Consider the following 26250-nt stretch of genomic DNA (forward strand, 5'->3'; position numbering starts at 1 on the left):
ACCCCTAAGCTTCTTTAGAGGCCAAGCTGTCACCTACATTAGAGACAAAGCACATACAACCACCCATAAAAAAGGGTCACTTTTGAATAGTTAAAAAGTTCTGTCTCAAAGTATGTCTTGCCAACATTTGATTAGGAGGCACAATCTTATTTTTTGTCTATATTTTCTCTCCTTTCTTAGTTCCTTCATGACAACCCTCCATGTATTCCGATATTTATATGTAGTTGGGTGTGACACTAAAGTAATTTATTTTCAAATTCATTTTTACCCAGGAAACCACAGCTATCATTAGTTTATGCACACCTCAAATCATGTATTACACTGGTATCTAGAGTAGTGTAACTACACTGTAAATGAAGCCTAGTAATTTTGCAAGTATCAGAGCTAATTTCTGGTTTTTTCCTCAAAATTACAGATGCTGGTAACAAAAAACTTAGTTAAGTGTCTGCTCACAATTCTTTGGGATATTCAAGTCTTCAGGTAGATCTAAAAGATATAAGCAGCAAAAAGGTAGCATGCTGTCGATGTTTAAAAATTATTCTTTTTTTCATGCAGTGCTTTTATAAAATAATGAAACACTGAAGCTGTGCTGGGGACTGGTCCAACAGACAGAATTCCACGGTCTATTTTCTGAGTATTACTATTGCAAATTACACTTAATATTTATGGCTTGCTTTCTTAAGTGCATAGAATGCAATAAAACAAGAGACACTCCTCTCTTTTTCCCCAAAAATTTAAAAAAAACCCCAAGTAACCCTTGTTTTATATGAGTTATATAGTATCATTCTTCTGAAAGAGCTGATGCTCATATAAATGAAGGGCATTGCAATTCTCATATTAGGAATGTGATAGAGGTAAATAGAAACTGAAGTTTCTCTTGTTGGATTAACCATTTTGGTTCAGGACACCTACTTTTCTGGGAGAGTGTTTTGAAGCTGGTAGGGGAATTATTACTGTCCATCATTTCCAGCAGTAAAAAAATTAGCATCAAAATAATAGTCTCCTACCAAATGGTCATCTTAAAAGAAAAAAATAGAACTTTTTTTAAACAAATGTGCATGAAAACATGTAGTGAGCTCTTTAAGAAGAAGATTTCTATATTTTTCACAGCATTGCAGTAAACATATGATAAGTTAAACTGTGTTATCGGTGCATCTGAGGGCACTGTTTGCTGTCCATGCAGCCTATAAACACCACAAGATGTAGGAAACGGTTTACAAGAGATACATAAATTGACTAACTCAATAGTTTTATACTTCTACACATCACTGGTTAGTTGTGTACCCCAGTGACAGATGTCAAAGAAGAAGAATGCCCTTCAAGTTCTGTGAAGCAATTTTGCAAACCTGCTTCATGATTTTAGTATTACCAGTGAATGTCTGCCTTACCCATCCAGCACTGCAGATGATTCATTCAGCTGGCCCGCATGGTTCTCAGCTTGCAACACCTTTTCTGGAAGCATCCTGTCACGAATTTCTTGTGATAAGTCATCTATTTTATCTTTTAGCTGATCAGACATTGGCTGTATCTTATCTGCAACACCTTCTACATACTGAAAATGGCAAAAGAAAAGCCTTTAAATTTCTGAATGCAAGCATTCTGTAGCATTATCTATACACAAGGGTGTTTTTTCTTTCCTTGTGGGCTATTATCTCAACTTACCCATGCATTAAAACTTCAGGGAACTAGTATAGAAAGAGTAACAGGAATGGTTGGACTGGAAAGCAGAGAGGAGATAAACAATATTCCAAGAACTACTTGTCTCTCTTGAGCTTAGTAGAAGCTTTTCTTTTACAATTAAGGAATTGTACAGTTTAAAAGCTTATAAACTCTAATTTCGATTTGTTTCCTAATTGATGCATGCAAAGCTGTATTAAACTGTTGCTGTGCTCCACAATAATAACTAGTAAGTGGCAGAACTTTCATGTTTCAGGACCCTTTGAGTGACTACAATGTCTTTTTGCTTATTCAAGCTTCTCAGTAAGAACTATGATTTTTGAAGACTTGCCATTCCTGTTCCAAAAAGCTGTCTCACTGTGTCTCCTTCTCCAGTTCTCCAAAGAGCATATTTCCATTTATTATGGCAAGTTACAATGCATGCTGCCAATATATTCAGAACCAATGATACTCCAAGATACCTTTTTTTTGTAGCTAAGACACTGATCTCAAACTGTTGATAAAACTTTTAAGGCAGAATTTTCAAAAATATTATGCAAAATGAGAGTTCAATCCTCTCCCTGATCTGTCTAGACTTAAAATTGTGGCTACAGGCAATAAAGTAATTCTGAAGTTTCCTTACTACACAGAGCTTTTGTGCAGATAAATCTATATCTAGATTTCAGAATTGCAGTGAGACTGTGAATGGGTCTGCTGCATCTGTAATTCTCAAGATAAAGTCAGTACTACAATCAGAACACCATATTTATAAATGGCAGAGTCTCTAAAATATTATGTGATAACTCATATGTAATCCAACAAATCACTTAAACTCCAAGTTATTAATTTTTATACACTAGACTAGCTTTTCTGCCATACAGTAATAGAAAAAAGAATTATTGCAACTAAAATATTTCAATATTGATAAATACATGAAAAATTAGGTGTTTAATTATCTGTTTTGCTTCCATAATGATGTTTCGTTGTACTAATTCTCAGGTAAGGATGATAAAATTCTCACCTCTACAGCTATGCTGATTTCATTTGCAAGTTTATTGGCTTCATTAAGGACGTCATTCCCTTCCTGAAGTGTCTTTTCAACATCTTGTCTGCCATCTTCTACAGCTTGCTTCCTTTTCTATAGGATGAGTTCACACAAAGAAGAAGAGTAGTTGTTTACTAGAACTGTTCAAATCCCAATATCTCGGTATAAGACTTAATTTTGTCACCATGCCACAATGCCCCTTCTGCAACCCTCTGAACTCTCAGAGCTGAGACAGTGTCAACAATAAAGCACATGTGAGATATTTTTCCTTTGTCATCCTATCCCCAGCTGTGTATTGTCCTCCTAAGTGGCAGGGTTTCTGTTGCTCTCTAACAGAGGTAATTGGCAGAAGTACTGCTGCAAAATTAATTAGAAAGTTATAAATCTTAACCATTACCCAGATGTGTAATCTCCTCATTTTGTAAATCACCTCTGACTATGAAGGAAAAATTTATAAAAATATTCTGCTGCTTTCCTACCTTGATGCACTGGTATGTCAATAGCTGCTTAGTGCAAAATAAAAGGTTTGGAGTAACCTACGGATTCCTGTTTATCCAGCTAGTAAAACTACTGCATATTGCATGGTGAGGATGGACTTCTGAATAAAGAATTGGCAATTTCCTGTTCAAGATCCATTATCACAGATTAGTTTGATATGAGGCCATGGCAGACGTGGGTAGGATTGCTGTAAAGGCACTCTGCTACAGTGATGCAGAGAATATTTTAAAAACTGAAATAGCAGGTAATTTCTCCAACCTTTATCCATTCACTTTTGGGAAGAAAATGCACAGAACAGAGATCACCTAAATTCGTCCCATCACTGCATTTCCTTAATTCAATCAAGTGCAGAATCTCTGCTGAGAACAGAGGTCTCAGAACTCTAACCTCATATCGTACTTGAGGTGAAAGCTCACCGAGATACAGAGTTGAAACATTTATCTTCATTAGGTTGACTCTGCTCTTTATGTCTTGGTTAAATGCTTGTTAATGTACAGTATAATATGCTCTTTAAGTCTCTGCAATTTAAATTAAATCACAAGCAGACCCGTCTTCGATGAGTGAGATCATTTATAACAGCTACTAACTACTGAGGCTAGAGTTTGATTTATTACTCTGTAATATCCACATACCCCCTTCAGTCTTCTTCCCAGGGGTTGGAGAGGGAGATGAAAGTCTAAGTTTTCTTGAAGCAAATATATGACAGCAAAGATTTTAACGGAACTCCTATTTAAATATTGAGTACATGATTTGAATTTTACATGACTATTTATACTGGGACGAATTTAATTTCCCACAGAATAATAAATCCAGTGTACCTTCCACAAAACAGATGGTATTATTTCAATAAAGCAGGGGAGCAATTCTACTTTTAAAAGCCAGTGCACTACCTCATTCTGAGGAACATATTCCCGTGAAATTACATCAGCTATAGTTATATTTTAATCATACTTAGTTATATTTTAATCATACTTTTGTTTTGCTTATATTTTTGTTTCAATATTTAATCATGCAAAAGTTCAGTCTTTAATCAGAATCCAAGTAATCGAGGATAAAGTTTGTCAGCACTCACCTCCAGCATGGTCATATTTTTTTGGTTGACTGCAGATAAACGATCAGCCTCCCAAATTTTACCTTCAGCTTCTCTCAGCAGATCTCGAGCATCATCCACTCTGCTGTGGTAGTCTGCTAGCTTATCCCGGACCTCGTTCTTGAGATCCTCATTTTTCTCACTGGGCTCACCAAATAATTTCTTCACCTTGTCCAAAAGGTCTTCTGCATTCCTGGAATACATTGCCACCCATGAAGATACAGAGTTTGTATTCCCTCCACCAAATAATCTGAATAGTCTAAATAATATGTAAATTATTAAAATAGAAAAATTAAATCTCAAATTAAATGAAATTAAATTAAGTCTCAAAGTAATTTTCAAGATGGCACATGCTTAATAAAGTGTAAGGACAGCTGTTTTTAAGCCCTTTCTTAAAAGAGGTTTTTAAATTCCATTAAGGTCCTACTTATGAAGCAGAATATATTCAAATATTCTGTTGAAGACTATCGTTTTTTTTTTAACCTTTTTTGATTGATTTGGTTGATTTCCATTCTTGAGATCTGACTAGGAAAGTGAGGTTTTCTGAAACATTTCAACTTGTCTAAAAGATTTCCTTCACTCACATTGATGTGACATGTGACACAAACTAGTTTCCTACCTTGAACTGAGGGTGATTTGTAGATATGCCCACTTTCAAACTGTCTTGAAGCAGACAACTGCTTTAGACTAGACAGTCAAAAATCACAAATGCTTTCTGATGAAATTAAAAGAAACCCCAACAAATCCCAATCCTTGGATTTATGACTTCCAGCAGTCAAAAACTTTGCTTATCTAAAATACATTCTGGTATATTCTTAATAGATTTTGCTGACCCCAGTTTTAAGGGACTGGAATACTTCCTCAAATCAGTTTCACACAAGGCAACACCACTGTGTTAATCCAATGATACAGTCAAGGGCAAGAAAAAAAAAAGAAGAGGCACTTTAGGCTCTTCCAAAATGATTCTTTAGAGATAGGAAAAATCCTAAGTAAACAGGAATATGTAGGATAGATAACAACTATGGAAGAAATTTATCATGCTTCCACCTAGGACAGATTAAGTTTTTCTTCCTGTTTCATTATGCCAAAGCATGGAAAACAAGAACTGTATTTTCTGAAAAAACATTGCAATTTGGCCTGCAATAAACATGTAAATAAGTGCACACCAAAAAGATATAGGGAAGGAGGAAAAGATATGCTGATACTGGACATAATTTAGATGAAGGGTCTGAAGTGGAGGCAAGGGAAGTCAAATTGTTATCTTAGCTTTGGGATTCTCTGAGATTGATTGGAGTTTTTTCCCCCATCAATTCTGCCTCTGATTTTGATGAAAAAAATTATTCACATTTTGAATTCACAACTCCTGAGAACAAAATATTTAATCAGAACCTAAATCCCAATATTGGCACCCTGTCACTGAAGATTAGAAAGGAATTCAGGATTTCTCTCATACCTCCTCCATTATTCTTCTATAAGAAGCTCCTGTCTTACACTTCTGGCAAATTTTGACACCCTTATGACTCTACAGTACTGGAGGAATGGTACAAACCAGATGGATTTCCCTTTTATTGCCTTACCTCATAGCACAGTTCAAACTACTTATCCATCCAGTAGTCTACCTCAAAACTCTTCCTTGGAGCTCTAAATATAACACTTTCATATTGATCTATTGTGCATTTTCCCTCTGCTCTTTCTAATGAAGTATGAGGCAATCTGTTCCATGTAATTCCTTGCTTTAAAATTTCTGTGTGACTGGACTGCACCACATTTCTTGAAACACTTTCTTATACACTTAAACTGTGCTACTTTCACTGGATACCATCCTAGAAAAAGAAAAAAACTATAGAAAATGCTTGATGCTGTAGAATAAACAATCACAGATCTGGCCTAACACATGGAATGCTGGATGGTCTGGATGCTCTAAGTGAGTGCAAGAGAACAAACAAGATTAGAAACTGATGACAAAATTATTAAAACCCATCAAGTGCATATGAGAGTCTAAATATGTTAGAATTGCCCTATCAGGAGAAGAAATAAAGATTATAATATCAGGAATAGCATGAATAAGGTGATTAACTGTCCAATGTCTCTCAAAAAACAAAACCAGAAACATCAGGAAGCAATGTCAAAATACAGGAGGCATATCCTCCAACACTGTACGGCTGAGTTATGCAATTCATTCTCCCAGGAAAGAGGATGATAGAAATTCACAGAGGTTCAGAAGCCATCAGACAAATTCACGAAAGAAAAAGTCACACAAAAATAAAGCCACTCAGCATACTAAACAGAAAGAAAGAATTCTGGCTCACAGCATCCCTTGACAGCAACCCAGTGACATCTGAGAAAACATGAAGGAATGTTATAAAATAGTGAAAGATTTACTTCATAAATATGAAAATCATGGCAGTTCAGAACAGCAACTGGTACATTTCTCTATACGCTCTTTTTACAGAGAAATTATTGACTAATGTGCCATTTCACTACATTAAGGCAGTGAGAGCCTGGATTTGAAAAATGTGAAGGAAAATAAGGGAAAAAACTGCATATGTAAGAGAAGCTTTGCCATCTATGAAAGCAAGAAGACTTTACTTCATCTGTCTTCATCTAAATTTTGAGAATTCACTGAAAACATAGGAGAGAATCCACTGAATCTTGTCATTCTGTTCTTGGACAAAATTCTTTTGAACGGAATACAATCACGGACAAAAGACATCTCACCAAAGAGTAAACATGACTGACTACTTTAAAGTGATTATGAGGCTTGCAGGAGCCTAACTTTATTCAAAAAGTAAATATTTAATATAGGTCTGTAGAGAATACATACATGTGTGGAGCATAGCGATCCACACACATGCACATGTACCTCCAGAGTTCTAAGCATGATTAATTTTTCTTCATTCTTCTTCCTTGCAGAGTGTATCTTATCCACTATCTTACTACATTATTTAAACAGTTTTATAAGTTTTTTTTTCAACAGGCAGTTTCAGAAAACAACATCTCTAGGTCCTTTCCTCCCCAGACTGTAATGCACAGTGACTAATTTTCCTTCTGTTGAGTTGACTGCCAAAATTTCTTGGATCTCAATGACTGCCTATAAGGAGGTAAACCTACCCTTAAGATGAACCAAGAACGTTAATTGAAATCAATGCATATATTAATGTATCTCTTAGTAAAAAATGTATTTCTGTATCAAGAAATTTAAACACTCACTTTGTACAGGAGGAGTGGAAGAAGAAGAGAAGTTCTTTCCCTCAAAAAACCCTACTGCATTTTCTACTCTAGCTATTGGGCTAGAGTAGAAAATTACTTCTTCATAGTCTGACAGTTTCATGTTGGCTGTAACATTTGAGGACTAATGACATCTTGTTTGAAAGGCCAGTCCTAGATTTGCAGGCAGCAGTTTCAAAGGTTTGGCTAAATTTTTCTCATCCCCACTTTTTCCTGGTTTATTTCTGTGTGTGAGTAGAGAAGGCATAGAAGAGGCTCAGTGGCATCAGATGAAAAAGCAATAAAACACTGCTCACAAATAAGTTTGCAATATATTCTTCCTCAAGAGAACAGAAAGCAAAGATATCAAAGTTATGGGAAGAAATACTGCACTAGCAGGATTTCCAGAAAATGATCTGGTTTATAAAGTCTAAGATAGGCAGTGCAAATCTGATTATAAACCGCTTGCAAGCCTCAGCTAATTTTGTATTCCATTTACATCTCCTTACAGTATGCACGTACATGATAATTGACATTTTCAGGCCTGCATAACTTTATCCTAGACAGTTTTCGGATCCATCACAACTTCAATGGACCATGTCGCTGCTCAGCTGGATTCCCTGCTAGTTATTTGCACCAGTAAACAGCTAAGCAAAGTCTAGCTCTAGAAATATGCCCGATCTTACTCACACAGATGGAACAAACTACCAGAACTTTAACTTCAAGACAAGTATTTTTCTGAATCAGGTAAGTTTTCAGCATTTGGCATAATGCTTTATAAACTGATGCCAATATAATTATATATATATATATATACATTTATTTATAGATAATTAAACAGCCAAACGTCAGGCTTCTGAACTATGCCACAAGAGATGGTTTATTCTGACCTACACTATTCTAAACATGACAAAATACATTTTAATGTCTACACAATTGAACAAACTTTTTGGGTGGTTATTATTTTTGTTAGACCAGCTAGTTTTCCAGGAAGAAATCCCAAGCTTCCAGATGAAATTTTTAGTACAAGAGCCATTCATCACATCTGAAGCAGAAGCTAAAAAGAAACTGAGAAAAATTAGAATTCAATTAGAAATGTTGCTGGTACCTGTGGAGCAGGGAAGTGGTTTCCTAGGGATTGCTTTCCACATATGTAAACATTTCCAAAAATGCAAATGCTATATCAACAGATATTAACTATTAGACTTTGCTTTCTTTCACATTTCTGTAAGCCTCAGCTAGAAAACTTGATTGGCAAACATGGCAATCACATTTGCTAGAGTCAGACATTGTCACTAGGAAGATGAAGACAAGGGTCTCTCTACTCACTTTAACTCATCTTGAGCTATTTTTTCTTGCATACTGAGATCTCTATTTCTCATCTCTATGACCATTCCTTCAGCCTCACTCTGCAGTTCTGGAAGACTCTTCTCCAAAGTCTTGTCTTGAGTCCTGAGTGTCTCATTCAGTTTTATAGCATCTTCATTTGCAGCTGCAGGGGACCAAAGTATATTTATGTAAGCAGCTAATAATTTAAAACAACAGAGAAGCTGTCAACTCTATCAGCAAGTGGAACACAACTTGCACTGGTTATTTCTGCTGTGAAATATAAAGGATGGTTAATGCATTCATCAGTAACAAATGAGAAAGGAATATATGTTTCATCAAACCTTTTATTATAATTCACTTTTCAACACAATAATTAAAGAAGTCTTTATACCCAGTATAAGAAACACATTATTCCCCTCCTCCTCCCCTGAAAGAATGAATTTGCATTGAACTTTCAAAACAAGCAGAAGATAGTTTGCTATATTGCTTGTAGAATTAAGGAGCAGGCAGTACAAGCAATGAAAATTATGCTTAAATTACTTTTGGAGAACCTCATTTTTAGCATTCAGACTTAAGAGTGCTAGGAAGAATAAACAATTGTGAAATTTTAGAAAATGAAGCAGAAGAGCAGTGAAAGACACCCACAGATGTCTAAACCCATTCATGTATTTAGAAGAAGATACCCAGAATAAAAAAGAAAAATATGAAGGCTGGAATATATACTGTAAATGTGTTTGGAACAGCTGAATTATTCTGAACAAATAGAGCTGCACACGCGGCATCATATTCAAGGATGGACTAAAATCTTTCTGCCATAGCACACCACAACATATTGTAATACCCACACTCAGAAGCAACTAGGTCATTTATGGCAATCAGTTCCATCTTCAATTTTGAAAAGTACCGCTGCCCTTCCATACGTACAGAGCTCCCAAGTAACTGATTTCTCTGAAATGGCACTGTTCCTGGTCACAGGAGTACTTATGAGCATTTAAAATTACAACTTTAATTAAAGAAATTAAAATCAGTCTTTCAAACCTCAATAAATTACTATTTCATCCACAGATCACATAGTTTTAGAGCAAATTATGACAAAAATTCTAATTTAATGATGTCTCTGATTAGCTGGTGAGAACTGAGAACTGAAGTGAGAACTCAACTAAATTTGTATCTTTAATAATGAGTGGTTTTGTGTGGGGTAGTGAGGAAAAAAGACTACACTTTGCTCAAATGGATCATGGATGATTTCCATAGGTACTATATTATGTATCATTACTAAGGTACCTCAGGCCAGGAATAGGTCTATATTAATTTTTTAAAAATTCTATTTAAAAAATAATGAGTGACCTCCCTAAATATTTACCTTAAAAGAGAAAATGAATATGTCAGCTAAGCTTTTCTTAGATTCAGAAAAAATTGTGCCCAGTTTTATCTTTATCTTCTCCTAATCATGTTTTGTTTTGTGTCTTGGTAGAATGCAAATATCAGAGTCCAGTGGTGACAAAAGATCTGGGTGCACTGACATAGACAAAGGCTTGGAACTGCAAAGCAGAGAAATTCCACAGCTAAGAAGGAAAATTAGGTACAGCTACTCAGAAGTTCAGAATGTCAACAATCAACTCAGTAGAAGTGGCTAAGTCAGAGTATGGTCATTAGAACCAATCACTACAAACTTCTCACTTTTAATGAGGAGTTTTGTCAGTTAGGTAAAAGGCATGAATGAGAAGAACCTAGCTGTGTTATGAATCACCAGTGGCACCCAGCTGTAAAACAAAGCTATTGGGACATTATTATGAGTGCTGAAATAGGCAAGTTTTACTCTCCTGAACAGCAAGACACTGAAGAAACCTCATTTCATGCTTTTTACCTGTGGTTCAGAAACTTGGGTATAATTTTCAGAAGAGGAAGGGAAATTACATGAAGGTGAGTAGGAGATTTGGGAGAACACTCTTTTGTGTGATTCAGTCTAGAAAAAAGGGGCCAAAGTGGAATATGACTCCTCTCGGCAAATATTGTAGTGGGGTTGTGGGAGAAGGAGGAGAAATACTAGGGAGAAGAAAAAACATCAATTTGAACTAAAGAGTGAGGTTTGCAAGGGAACATGATGATAAACTAAACATGAATATTTTTTGCTAGAAATGTGGACTATTGTAATTATGAAGAGTACTGAAACTGCCTTCTCTCCAGATTGTGTGTATTTGTAGAAATTACTTTGAAGAGGAGCTTTAGAAAGTTTCTGATAGTAGGGGAGTGGATGTCTTAACCAACAAGGTATCTCTCAATCCTGTGCTCTTGTATTTCACGTGTTCTTAAAATTTTAACCTGGCCACATTGATTTTAGATAAACACATTGATTTTAAAGTTTTTATCTACTTCTAAGATACTGCATAAATTTATTTCACCCCCTCAATGTTTTCTAACTCAGTATTTCCTACTGCTAAACCTGCTTGAGGAAATTTTTATTTGGGTTACAAACACTAGGCATAAACTTTGTAGAATCAAAGATTTTGTTTTGCTCATCATCCCAAATTCATCCTGAAATATGAGGAACATGGTCTTTTGTTTAAAAAAAAAAAAAAAAATAAAAATTGCTCACTTTTTCTTGTTGCTTTTGCCACAATTTTTCCTTGATAAAGCTAGAAGTCCTAAGGATATCCTAAATTGCTGTTTGGTTCACTTCCAAAGCACATACCAGGATGTGTTACACAAAAGGCAGTATAAAATGTATTTTATAGCACTTGGACAAAAGTGGAAGATTTCTCTTTCAAAGAAATACTTCAGCGACTAAAATCAGTACTGCAGTGAACATTTGGAGGAGGAAAGAACTGAAAAGTCTTTCTCAAGTAAAAAACCTGTCTGTATTTGCAAATTATTTTAATATTTTTCAGCCATTATCTTTAATTATCTTTATTTAATAGCTTTTTGAGATATACAGGTCTTGCTTCTTAAGGCCATCTAGAATCTACTTTTCTCATGAGTATTCACTGCAGTGTAAGTGCAGTGAATCAGTCTATGGAATACAGAACGTTGGCTTTGGCTCCATGCTCAGGTAGGGTTAGGAGTCACTTGCAAATTCCAAGCAGCAGATGTTCATTAACGGCAACAAGTAAATGCATTTTTGAAGTAAAGTTGGTAAATTAAGATGAAATGTTAATGTACCAAGTGCTAAAATTACATCAAACTTTTTTACCAATACATATTTTTAACTGATTTGAAAATAAACAAACTAAGCCTTGATTGTTTATTTCATCATAATAGCTCTTCAGATAACTGCAAAAATCCTGAAGGAACATGCTCAGTTTTCTTCTAGTCTTTGTTCATAATTACCAATACACTAAGTGTTTATATAAACTGTATACACAGATTTGAAGAAAAATTTCAAGACAGCTTACTGCCTTGTTTTCACTCAACATTTTAAGCACACAACGTTTCTCAGCAAGTAAAATCTTCCTCACTGTCTCTCAGACCCTCTTCCCCTACCACACTCCAGTTTTCTGGAGAAACAACTCAAGTATTTTGATTTTTTCCAATACCTTCAGCAGCTTGGAGGATGCCTTTGACAAACTGTCCAAGAGATTTCGCTCTGTCATTAGTCCTCTCGGCATCCTGCCTGGTCTGCTCACCGTCTGCTGTCACCTTGGTAGCCTGGTGATACAAATTCAGGGAAAATACAATTAATGAACAGGACAAGGCTGCACTATGTTATATTCCTACTGGCTGAATCCATGTACAAAACTCTCCTCAGGCCAGAGGCAATCAATGAATTATTGATCAGATGCATGGGAAATGAAATGCTCTGTTCAAGTACACAATTAAATTTTATTACCTTTTCCTTTAAATGGAAATTGGAAGGCTTTATTTTAGGTTCTTAGAAACCTTACTTGTGTGCAGCAGCACATCAATGGAGACAGGATGAAATTATCCACTGAATAATAATATCTTTGCTTAAAGAAATGCTGTTTGGAACCTTTTAATAGATTCTTCAGGGAATACTTTCCATAGTTTCACAATTGTGTACTTTTCAATTGACAAAGTGCAGCAAGGTGTCATGACCTCTTTGCTTCTTCCCTGGAGGCATTCTCAAAGAGACAGTTCATTCCAACAAGCAAGGAGAACTTTAAATCAATATATGAATTTGACCAAGAAAGAGAGGAAAAAAATAAAGAGTAGTTTTATTCAGCTCTAATGCTTGAAGTTGTTAGTTTATAATGTATTGGGGTGCTTAGTAAAATTTTAGCTTTCTGTTACTAAATGCTTTATAATTGTACTGAATCACAGCAGTAGCAGAAAGAAAGACATCTGCTGCAGACTTGAATTACATGCTGAGGAAAGGAACTGTCTTAGGATATTGTACTTAGCTCTCAATGTCCCCATTTACAAAATAGATCCTTTTTTATTAAAAAGAAGCTAAACATCTCAAGACACAAAGCTTGTTGAGCTGTACTGCAAAGCAAAAAAAAAAAAAACCAAAAACAAACCAAACAAAAAAAACAACAAACCAAAACCCCCAAAAATTCCAACAAATAAAACCAATAAAACCCTAGCTTTTTTCTTTAGGGATTACATAGCCAAAAATTATATTGAAATAGGGCATTATGAATTTCCCAGTGTGTGAAATGGCTAGAAGGTCAATAATTCAAAATGAGCTTAGGTTTTCCCTGACTGGAACTGCACAAATTGTTTCTCTCTTATGAAAAACCCCACAGTTTTCAGTAATAGTCAAAGAAATAGTAGCACTTCAAACACATTTATTTTTGCCTGATTAGCTTCTAGATGGAAGCCCTCAAGGTACTTTACGTCTGGGTTTCTGAAATGAAATGCCTGGCATTATCACTCCACTTAAAATTTTGGGCTACTTCAGAGTACTTACCTTGAAAGTAATTTACACTGAAAGTAATTTATATGAAAATGGTTCAGGTAAACAGAAATATAAAGGAAGAATTAAGAACCTGCACAGACTGGGGAAAGTTTGTTCTATTCCATCCCTCTATCAGTAGAAGAACATGTCTTTTCACAGTTACAGAGCTTTAACCATACTATTGGTTACTTCCTCTAAGATTTACAAACCCTTTTTACCTGCCCGGATATAGAACTAAAATACTGTTACAGTGAGCTGCAAGAGGCAATTGGGAAAGAAAAAGGACAAAAATTCCAATGGACTTGATGGACCACTGCTCTAATCGTGCTTGGCACTTCTGACGTCATTTAATTCTTCCTGTAATTGAGAATAACTTATTATTTATTGTCAAATCCTCCACAAGCAGCCTTTTATTCTTTGAGTTTTGTTTCAAATATTCACATTCAATTTTATTATCATCTATAATATTTCTAGTCCTTTGCTACAAATGGTGTTTTATAACTTACATATTCCTTTCTTAGTTTTGATTACTCTTTCCACATTCATGCTAATTCAAGTTGGCCACTTTAACCTCTCTATTTATGACTGAATAGCACTTCTACATTTTTGTGAAAATTAATCTGTCATTGAACAATTTTCATTTCCTTTCAGTGACAGCTCTCTTTACTACCTAAATCCCATTCAGGTCCATTGAAGGCCTTCTGTATTTTGACAGAATTTCCTTTGCTGAAAAATAGGCTTTTGCTTCATTATCTGGTCTAGCTTTAATTCTGTAAACCATATTAAATGGCAAGCATCCTTCATACTATAGCTGGCCGTTCCATGGCTAATTAAATGCTTTCATTTGTTAATAAGGTTCTAATAATTTTCTACATATCCAATTACTACAGCTCACCATTTCTATAAGGTCAGCTTTCAGTGTCTTCTTAGAGTTTAAATAGGCCCAAAAAACTTGCTATTAAGGGTCAGGCAGACTGGACCCAGAGTAAGGGTTTGCAATGATTCTTCAAGAAGTTATTTGGACACAAATAAAACTTTTTGGCATAAAGGAGATCCCTGCCACAGAAGTCAGCAAAGAAAGTATTTGAGAACAGTGAACATGCTTTGGTGATCTCCACAGCTTCTATTTAGTGATGGAGGTTCCACAAAAGGCTTTGTTCCAGGCTGGAATAGCCACTTAGCAATTTAAACTATAAGCAAGTATTAGCAACTATGCACATTTTTTTGTTTTGGTTTTGTTTCTATGTTTATTTAGTCTGAGGACTTAATCAAGCCTTAAAGAACACCTCTAGACAGCATCTGGAGGGTGTCCTACCAGAATTTCTCCAGCTAGTGAGCTGCAGACCACAGAAGGAGGTGTAAACACAGACATCACTGTACAGATGGAAGTTCTTGGCTCTCTCTCCAAATCTTTCCAGCTATTGCAGATGAAGTTGCCTCTGCTAATACTTCCAGATTTTTTTGATTCAGAGAAATTCAGTACTTTGGGAGAAAGGTAGAAGTTTACAAAGACAAAAGAAGCACTTCAATCAAGATGAGTGATTCTGATCCCCATCTTTCTTGAATGCTCTGAAGGTACCTAATTAGAAGAGAAGTGGGGGTTTTGACGAAATGCAGTGAACTGAAGGGAACTGAAGATATCAGGCCTTCCTCTGGTGGTAGGTGTGGGAATGTCCATGCAAATGTGAGCATAATTAGTGCAAGAAAGACATAAGGAGCTTCTATATGGCAAAGTAAATGAAGCACACAGTAATGTAAAAGAAGGGAAAGGAATGCTGCACTGAAGTAAAAGATCATTGAAGTAGAAGAGACCACAGAGAAGCAAAATCCCCCAAAGTTTTGTAGTGACTAAATACTATTGTCTTCTATATTTTATCTTAAAATTATTAGAATTTTTTTTCATGGAAATAGAGTCCTCATCAATCCTCACCAGCTTTTTTCTTCATCAGTACTGCTTTCACTTTAAAAATACAGTGAGCCTGCAAATCAGATACAGGGAAAAAAAATGGTATCTATGGAGTACTATGTACTCCAAGTGCCAGCCATTATGTAGTTATCAGCTGTATCTTCATTTGGAAATGAGCCTTGAACACATTTTATTTACAAATACATGAACACATTCTTATTTACAAATACAGAAGGAGAAAAATAGGACTTGCCACCAGTTGCCAGTCCCCAAATTTAAAAATAACCCCAGAACACTCCAAACTACTCCAAACAACTCTGTAAGGATAAATGGAAAACATAAGGCTACTTAGTCATCACAATGATGAAAAACTGCAAAAAGGGAGTAGTGATAATGTGGTCACCACAATAACTCCCTAAGACCACACTTTTGATATGTTTTTCCCTTCCAAGAGTTGTCTACAGAAGGTCAGAATCTGTATTCTTTTTGGTTATCTCTATAGAGGAAATTGGAAAAGGATATTAAAAAGAGCAACTTTACAAGGGGAAAAAAAATTGTCTTAGCCTAAAATTGAGAAATATTAATAGAAGAAATATAACCTTCCCTGCTTGTATAGCTGACACGGGTTAAAATTCCAGCTAGACTTTAAACTACTGTAGTTGCTTCTTGCAGAAAATTAAAAGATCAAACAGAAGTGAAAAAGCAGGCTTTCTCACAATGTTGATATGTACAGATAGATAACTACATATGCAAACACACTTCAGATGTTTTCTTACCCACTACCCATTTCAAAATTGAATAAAAACCACACAAAGAAAACAGTTTCTCTGAGAATTTTATCTCCTAAGCCATGTACAATTTAGAGACATGATGCCTGGAGTTTATATGATTCTCTGAGGTGTATATTGATCAGTACAGTACTCCACATCTTATTTGGTTCTTTTAACTCGCAAGCATGACTTTTGGTAGTCCTTCACATCAATGTGCTGTGGACAGCTTTATTTATACTGAGGCTGGTTCATTCCCTATTTTTTCTCCACTAGGTGGCACAATTTATATTATTTTCTTAGCGATTGTCTTTACTGACCAAAATGAGGTCTATATTGAAATAAAACTTTTGTAATAAAAAGAGTACATAGCACATCTATTGAAATCCAGAAGATATTAACTATGCTCATAAATGAAATCTAGAAGACATATATTTAACAAAACTCACACACCTCTTTAGTGTCATCTTTTCCTGATAAGATCATACTTGGGTGAACTGTATGGATGTGAAAAAGCTTTCTTACTCTATTAGGAAGTTTTGCAGAAAATATGTGTGAATATAGTGGCCCGCAAAAAGAGATTTTTAGAGGACTTGCCACCATTTTAGCCACTGAGAGTGAGAAACATCTTATAATTCATCTATTCATTCATGTTTAATGCATATTCAGAAGATTTCTGTCATTATGCAGCCTCAACAAAAGCCATAGACCCCAATGTGATCACAGACATACTCTTGTCAGTAGTTCATCCATTTCTGTCACCAAGGTATCCAGATTTTCTTGTGCTAGCTGAAGAAATCTCTCTGGTGCTCTCTGAGGTGAAAGCAAATGCTGTTGGGAAAGAGATGGGAGAGTGAAAATCTCTATGTAATGGATGTCAGTGCTTCCAAATATTGAAGAGAAAAGACATCAAACATTTCCTTTCCATTACAATATGCAATCCCTTTTGTCAGTGACTCATGTCACATTCATCCAACAGGCTTTTTTCAGGAATCTCGACAACTTTACATAACTTGTAAGTATGGCAGGGAACATCCAGTATATAAAATACATAACCACTTCACAGACCATCAGCATGAAAATTATTTTATTTGTATGCAACACCACTTTTCTATGCCTGATGCACATAACTCCTTGCACATATGTTCAGAAATTACTGTTGCAAGATTTATTTATTAAAGTAAGTGAAAAAAACCCAAAACTGTAATATTTATTTATCAACCAAAGTGAGCCTGAAATAATTAAATCTTGAATTTTTCTTCTTCCCTGAACCTGCTCACAGCTGTATGGTTGAATAGAATGAAGGACAGTTGTACTGAAGCACTGTTATTTATATATGTAAATACTTCCAACCATACCTTTAATTCCTGTGTCATGTTCTCAAAACCATGCAACATTCTATATGGAGCAGGCAGTGGACCACTAAGGTTAACACTCAGGATCATCTGGTTTAGCCGATCCAGGTCATTGAGAAGGAGTCCTGTGCATTCATTATCACAAGCTGGGGGAAGAACAATAAAGTTAATTTCTTCCTGCTAAACATTTAAGACGTTTGATTTAGATATTGTATGGCACACATGCAATTCTGTGGGAGGTAACACTAATTTCATACATATTACCCCAAATGTGTAGTGTGAGAAAAAATGGAAACAACAACTAAGGAATAGGAAAGACATCATAGCTTAGGACTTAGTAGTGGACACAAAGATCAAAATTGATAGGCTTACCTCACAAAAAGAGGAAATAATTAATGTTGTCCACTGTGGACTAACCAATATAAAATATTAAATTATATGGGTAAATTGGATGAAGTTCGAGACATGCAATTTGGAAAATCTAAGGAATACTGTAAGAAACATGGTATGCTTATGGATTTGAATGCAAGAAAAAGCCTAAAAAATTTCCATATAACAGCATGGCCAAGCATACTAAACCTGTGATGCAGACAGCTGAAAGCATCCAGGTAAAAATACTGAGAGTTTTCTTTAAAACAAAATGCTTTTCCCTACCTCTCTTCACTAACCAGCTTATAAGCTTTTCATGTATGCTTCTTTTCTTGTAAATATCCTTCAGGATGAAAAATATTGTTATGTGCTGCATATATCAAAAGAAGTTTGCATTCCCCCCACCCCTTTGCTTTCGATTAACTATCACAAGAAATTCTCATCTTGTATCATTTATGCAGCAGACAGGAGAATTCTTCATCCTTTAGAATAGATTTGTGGGAATACCTTTCTGTTTCTCTGCATAAAGAAATGGCAAACCCAAACATCTCAGGAGATGAAGCAAAAAGAGAAACAATGAATTCACTGGTGAAGTTAAGAGACATGAAGAGTTGTACCTATAGTTTTACAAGTGTGTAATTATTTATTTCAGCAAAGCTAGGCAGTTTAATAGCTAAAAAAACCCCACTAGGCAAAGCGTATGTTTTTGTAGAAAAGAGAAGTAATTTTCACTTATTTTTCCCTGAAATCTATTCTTCATGTAGATTAAATCTTTTCAGTTCATTAAAGTTTTCACAGTCACCTAAATACGGTTCTTATTCTGTTGATTGTTCAATATAGCAAAGACAAAGAGTAGAGTCAAATAAAGAGGAAAAAAAAGTAAACTACTTCAGTACACCATGAAACTCAAGTGGTGATTGAAAAGGAGACAAGGTAGATGCTGGATTAGCATAGTAAGAAGTGGGTGTAGAAAGCTAGATACCACTGTTAGTTTAAGACTTCCTTTTGCATTTTCATTGCTTCCATTTGCAGACTTCTTCCTTCTATTTCACAGTATTTTGTTACATAAACTGAACTGCACTGGAACTAGAGTCAATAACTGTGGGCATGATACATTCTGATTTATTCTCCTACATGAAATTCAACCTCCCCTCCAACTTATTATCATCCCTGTTCTTGCCATCTGTGTGCTTGCCTTTAGAAGCCTGAGAGAATTGAAGGAAAAACAAGTTTTACAGCAAATAATGTTTTATATAACAAACACCTGTTCTGTAGCTGATCAAGACGGTAAGGAGACCTAATAATCATTTTGCAGGATGAAGATAAGTGATCTTGAACCTAAAAAGAGTGGGCCTTTATAGTTCAGTTTTTGCTATGGGGTTTGGTTTTGGTCTTTTTCATATATTATTTCGCTTATGAAAACAAGTGAAATCTATTCACTTTCAAACTTTTCCTAGTGGTTCGTAAAAAATTGCTAAAAATTTTTTATGTGTTAAAGACAAACTCAATTTACACAAATAAGAAAAAAAAAGAACAGCCCATGAAGATATGAAGTATTCTCAATGAGTGGGCAATCGATAAGTGAGCGTTCAGTATAAATTAACACCTCTTGCACAATAATCAGGTTGAAAAGAGGAGCTGCATTGAGTGAGACCACAGCTGAGTAGGTGAGACGGGCCTAAGCTACTCCAGTATGCAGTCTGTAATGTACTGTAGCTATAGGAAATGTTTCAAGAGCATGATTGTATTTTGCAAGACTAAATACTTCTGTGTCTATCTATAAAGCTGTCAGGATAAATTTGTGTCTAATATTAACAAATGCAGCACTAAATTCAGATCATTACAGCAGTGCAAGCATGTCAGAGGCAAATCATGCAATCAATATTACAATAGTTCAACAAGCAATTAATGCAAATTGCTGCATTTTCCATTTTCACCACACTTTTCCATGCACACTAAGTCTCTAAGGATTTTGACTTACCTCTTGTAAGAAGCACGTCCAAAGTATGCATGCCAAAAGAAATTCTTTTAAGTTTACAGACATCGAACCATTTATTCCATCTTACAAAGAAAGATAATGTGCAATAAAAGAAACACGTCTAAGTCACAATGTGTTCCTCCAATTGATTGATTATCTGACACATTTTTGCTTTAATATATTCATTTTTCTGAAGATTCAGAAGGCTGTGTTATGACTAGGACATTTTTTGTCTAAGGGCAACCATGCAATCTCTGATGGGAGGTGGTATGCCATCCCCAGCAACATTTCAGTATCAGCTTCCTGTTGTTTCAAATAAAGTGTTAAATTGCTGTTAGCTCATTAATCTGTTGGCTATTATGTCATTTTTCCCATTTTGGCATTTGTCTCACCCCAAATAATAAAATAGCATTCCTGTGCCTTCCAAAACAGACCCCAGTAGAAAGCTGAAAGCTTTAGCTTCCTTGCCACTCCTGCTGGTTTCAGGTAGTTTACACGATCAATATGTCTCCAAAATATCTGACATCCAGATCAGGGTCTAAAACACCTACTCAGGTTATTTCTGATTTTTATTATCTAGAAATCCTCATCTGCTGGTTCTGATACATATTAGTAATAGTTGAACTTAAAGACTGCTTGAGTTGGGTGAAAGATAGAAGTGTGGGACTAAATTCAACAGGAGCTCAGGTATCACAAAAATGGAGAACAAGTGCTAGCTTATCAGCTTGTAGGCCAAGCAGGGATGTCCTAATTGAGCCCATGCAGCCCGAGAAGCAGTTGTCCAACGCGGATGTAAATTTAATTCTTTTCTTACAGCAGAGATACACGGACACACAGCAAAACTCAGAACACTGAAAAAGCGAGTCCAAGGCTTCATAGATGTAGTGTTAAACATGGGATCTTTCTTTTCAGCTCATTCTGTAAAGGCTCTCAGCTCCTGCTGAATTAGCACTGTGTAAGAGCTGAGAGAGGCTTTGTTTCACAGATTCTACAAGACCTACCTCTGACAGAGACAGCATCTCTGCCTAGTTCTTAATTTGGACTGGCTGAGATCAGGGAGCTCCTCACTTTTTTAAAGGGAAAACCTTGATTCTGCCAAGACCAGTGACTGAGAGCTCCCTTGTTCTTCTTGGTGTAGGACTGTGATGAAGGAGAGATTGACAGCTGGGAAAATCCTCTCTCATTGCAAGCATCAGTCTTGAGTGCAGATACTTAAATGCTCAAGACCTGGTATTAAAGGAATCTCATTATATAAATTTCTTCTCTACCAATATTGGATATTTAAATACATAAAGATGAAAGTTTGTTGACTGCAGCAAGGCTGAGGATCTTTTTCTCTTTTTTGCCCCACAAGACTGAGTTAAGGAAAAATTCCTAACAATGAAATATCAGCTTGATCTCCCTGTGTCATGATTGCTTCCTGTTCAGTCACATCAACTGTTTTACACTTAGGCTTTTACTCGACCCCAAGGAGCACTTGTGACAGGAGCACACATCCAAGGAAAGGTTTTGTAGTTTGTTGCAACACAGCTCGAAACATTGTAGACCTGTTATTCTGAAATCTCCATTGTAGTTACGACAGATAAGGGGAGTTCTGACTTGTCATACAATACATAGAGCCACACAACAATAAAACCAAGTTCTCACCAGGATCGTTTTGTTCCAGAAATATGGCACAGCAGTGAGCAGAGTCATTGTTTCAATAACGTTGCCATCTAGGCTTCATTTTATGTACTACAAACTCTACAACTGAAGTGGAATGGCACAAGGTATAACAGAAAACACACAATAGGATTACTATTTCTAAGGACATGTATGATTGCTACAGGCTTGATTCAAAATCTGAGAGAAGATTCGGGAGAACTTTCCCATACTTGACAGTACACAAGGATGCTGGCAGCATTATTAAAATTAGTTTCTAACCATCACTATTTATTCTTTGGGTACTGAATTTTTCAAAACAGCAGGGAAATGAACCTACAAAGTTTTGCTTGAATCCAAAAATTTGTAAGAAAGTTTTCATCAGCAGAGTATTATGAATATCTGTATAGGACAACATAGATAGTTACTTTAGCTGGGGAAATAATCTAGTTACTAGCCATGAGAATTTTTTATGACGTGTAGTAGAGCATACTCTTGTATTACTTATTAAAAAATAAATCTACTTTTTGGATATAATTTTTCATGTCCTGATGGCATCCTAAAGAAAACAAAATTGTTCTGTTCTAAGAATATAATGGGAATGGAATTCTGTCTGTGCCATGCACCTATAATTATCTTGCCATTGTTATTTATCAGTAAGTGAAATTTTCCCCTTTAAGTAGTGGCTTTCAAAATAAATAGATATTCTATTTTACCTGTAGCTCTCTAAAATATAAGTGTTATAACACAGCACTGAACAGTCACATGTGCTAAGTAACTGAAAAATGATACATAATGAAAAAAACCTGTAAGAACCCAGTAAAGCAGATTTTCAGCTATATCAGAAAATTTTGTGAACATGCCTCTTTGCTTTTTTTCCCCCCACCTTTTCACTAAAAATTTTCACTTTAAAAATCTTTAGAATATTTATGATAAGGGCTATGTTAAAATCTAAATGTTATATTTAAAGAAGAATGCATTACAATAATTTGACTAAAATACCTCTCTGATATGATTTAAATATGCATTATTTGGTTTTTCAGGTCATACTGTGTGTTGACCTTTTACAGAATTTGCCAAAAAATTCATTATTTAAATGCTTATTCCTTTTTAAATATCCAAAATAAAATTTCACTTTCTTAAGCATTAATTTTACCATACTAACAGGACAGCTTAATCACACTATGTCTTACACTATTTACAAATACTTTTTCAAACATGGGTGACTGTAGTTGAATGTATTTTCTTTAAGCTAGACCACTTTATCACCTAACTAGGGGTTCTTCACACTTCTGATGGGTACAATGCAATTGCAGTAGTTGAAATGCTACTGCAAATGAACAGAAGTAGGTACATGCATTCAGCTCATTTTAACTAGGATTCTGCTCTTGACACTAATTAATTTTCTGTACATTTAGAGTATTATTATTTTTACTTTTAAGGTTTATTACAACTGAAGATGGTCAGAAGGGAATTTACTGAGTGTTTTGCAATTGGTTGATATATGAAAACAAAAATATATTGTATACTGAATCAAATTCTCAGCTGCATTAAACTCAGATTGGAATGGCTCAGTATTCTGAGAGCAAGGAAGGAAAACTTCAAGGTTGCCCTAAAGGTGTTTCTAATGGTTCTTTGACAGGACAAGGACTATTAAAGCCCATTAGGGGCTGCAGCAATGAATTCTAACCAACAGCTGCACTCTGAAGCCTGTGACATACCAGACACTGTTTACCACGGGGAATTCCCAAAAATCTAGGCTAGCCACACTGCCTTTGCCACAGACCTGTGTCAACCACAAGCTACAAGGTTATTGATCAGGCTTATTTTCTATCAGATCAGGGGTACTGCATTAGCAAAGGCAGGTTTGGAGTAATATGGGTGTCAAGGAATTTTTAAACAAGAGGAAGATCATACAGCATGAGCTAACAGGCATATAAAATATCTACTGAAATACTAAACTGCAGCTTTTGCAATTTATGATATGGTTATTATTGATATGGTATCAACAGTAAAAAACTACTTCCTGTGATAGGGAGATTTAAAGTACATCCCATCTGTTCCTATAGGTGGTTCTTATCTTTATGACTAAAGAAAAGAAATCTCATTTGATTGCTCACTTCTAGTGGTCAAATGAAATGTCCATGTGCACACGTTTTTATGGTGAAAAGTGATTACTTAGTTAAAGTAAAAATGTCACTAAAGATAGTGTAGGTATATTTCAACACTCACATTCAAATATGTTGCAGTTAAATCAGAGATTATAGCAAATGACATCTTTCAAAGCAAAAAGGTGGAAAATTTCATTTGCCTGCAAACAGCTTTTTCTATTCACAAATAGGATTTTTAACCTTATTACCCACACAATGAAATAACCTGATTAACAAATTGGAAAACCGTTATAAATGATAACTTGCACTTAGGCTGTTTTGTACAATGAAACTCTGTCATACTGGATACCCAAAAGACTTTTTAGAATACTGATAAGGTGAAAGACTAATAAAAAACCATACTAAGTCGTGCCTGTGATTGGAAAAATAAGATAATACTGGCAATAATGTAAGAGCTATTCAGGATATTGAAGAATGAGGTAATTTTCATGTAGATGCCACTCTGTAAAACATAGTCCTTATTTTAAAGTTTTGTAGCTGTAACACTTATGGACTTAACTCGCAATTACAATTCTCCTTGACACATAGACCAGAAAATGGAACTCAAACCATAGTTATTTCAGCAAAGGGACTACTTACTACTCCAGTAGCAATCATTTTGCTGTTCAAAATAGAGCTTAAGTTCAGAATCAAGTCCTAAACTACATCATACTGCAGGGACATTAGAAATTTATTTTTCTTAAGTAAACTACACTTTTAATCAATCAATCAATCAATCAATCAATCAATGCTATGTTGTTAATACTAAAGAAATAGAAGCAATTATATCTATATTCCCAGTAATCTATAATCTCTACCTGTTATTCAGGATTGATGCAAAAGCACTTATTTCAATGAAATTCCTTAGAAGATTAGTTCTAAGTCCTGGTGACTGTCTGAGAGCTGATCACAACCATTAGGTTCGGCAAAAAAATGTTCTGCATTGTTCCTGACCCTCTGTGCCTAATATCTTCCTCTTTAAGCACTCCAAGAAGACATGCATTCCATTCTTGAATTATTTGATGCCTTCAGACATTTTAAACACTTGTTTATTTTTTCAATTTGCTTTTAAAATGTTTGCAATTTGTTGTTACCATTTCATTTTAATACTAGAGAGGGGTGCACCTCTGGGTATTGAGGTACAAAAGAAATGAATTCTTTGGAGAAGTGGGAAAAAAAAAATGTAGGTGGTACCTACTTTTCTTGATGTTATATGTCCCTCACACAGACAGCTCACTCTCCAAGAAAAAGCTCCAGTTAAAGATAAAACAGTTAAACTAGCTCAGTGTGCCTTGCCAATATTTTCAAATATGCACAGATAAATAAATATTATATACTGTAGACTTACTGGAACTTTACTGATATTCTACTTTAAATTTAACAATCTTGGCACTGGAGGAAAAAAATAAAATCACAATAAGGCTAGTCCCTCCACATCCTGGGGGAGATGGGGAAGAGGAAAATGCCTTACTTCAGTCAGGGCTGAGTTCTAGAAAGATTTTGCTACATTTTTTTTTTTAATAAGATATAAGCATACGACATTATGTGATATAAGATTGTGGGCTCAAAACAAACACTGTCCAATATAAAGAAAAAGAATCCAAACAAAAATACAAGATAATCACCTGGTATGTACGAAAATTGAGGGCAGGACAAAGATAGCAGTAGTGTAAAATATAAATTGGTGATTTAGGCTATTGGTTCTCTTTTTCAGCAAAAGAAGCTCTTTGCTGGATATAGCGTACTGTCATTCCTTACATCGTTTAAATTCCAATGGATGGTTGTTGAACCAAGATGATCAAGTAAACCTTAGTAAAAATTTTGTGTGTGCCTCATGGCATAGAGCATTGTAATTGCTGGTTACACATTTAGGACAACACAGAAAAATTCACCAAGAGAAAATATTGTCACAAGACTAGCGACAACCTTTAGCAAAATTACAGACTTCAAAAAGCCAAAAAGAAATTCTTCAAAGTTTTTTTGTCAATTTTCAATAGTAATATTAAAAATTATTGAGACTTTTCTTAACATCTCAAGGCTTGTGAAAAAAAAAATAAAAAAAAATATGAGGAGATGCCAAAGTAGTAAGAAACCTGGCAATTATTTTCAAAGAAACCCACACAACTCACTGTTACACAAGGAAGCATGACAAACACAATCAAGAGTTATCCAAGATTCCATTAGTATACGTACAGACGCATTTCGTGCCATGGCGTGCATGCCGATGTTCACAGCCAGCACACTTCCACCCCGTGAATCCAGGCCTGCAAGTGCACTGCCCAGTGACAGCATCACAGGGGACAGGCAGGGAACCATATGGGTCACACTCACATGCCTGGCAGGACCCTCCTGGAACCTGTGGGTTTCCTGTGTAGCCAGGAGAACATCTAGACATTGCAAA

General features: G+C 35.4%; 1 protein-coding gene across 2 annotated transcripts in view; it reads right to left on the reverse strand.

The window, feature by feature from the left end:
• The window catches only part of LAMA2 (laminin subunit alpha 2), a 267187-nt gene that overhangs the window by 73403 nt on the left and 167534 nt on the right, over positions 1 to 26250 (reverse strand). For both annotated transcript variants that reach the window (XM_083855998.1, XM_083855999.1), the window contains exons 31-38: positions 26043 to 26236; positions 17715 to 17857; positions 17089 to 17187; positions 12359 to 12470; positions 8826 to 8988; positions 4272 to 4482; positions 2678 to 2794; positions 1389 to 1552 (exon numbers count right to left, since the gene is read on the reverse strand). In XM_083855998.1, coding sequence (XP_083712124.1) covers positions 1389 to 1552; positions 2678 to 2794; positions 4272 to 4482; positions 8826 to 8988; positions 12359 to 12470; positions 17089 to 17187; positions 17715 to 17857; positions 26043 to 26236 — 1203 coding nt within the window. The remainder of the gene's footprint in view (positions 1 to 1388; positions 1553 to 2677; positions 2795 to 4271; positions 4483 to 8825; positions 8989 to 12358; positions 12471 to 17088; positions 17188 to 17714; positions 17858 to 26042; positions 26237 to 26250) is intronic.

This window comes from Zosterops lateralis (genome assembly GCF_965231275.1).
Source record: "Zosterops lateralis genome assembly, chromosome: 3".
Lineage (NCBI taxonomy): Eukaryota > Metazoa > Chordata > Aves > Passeriformes > Zosteropidae > Zosterops > Zosterops lateralis.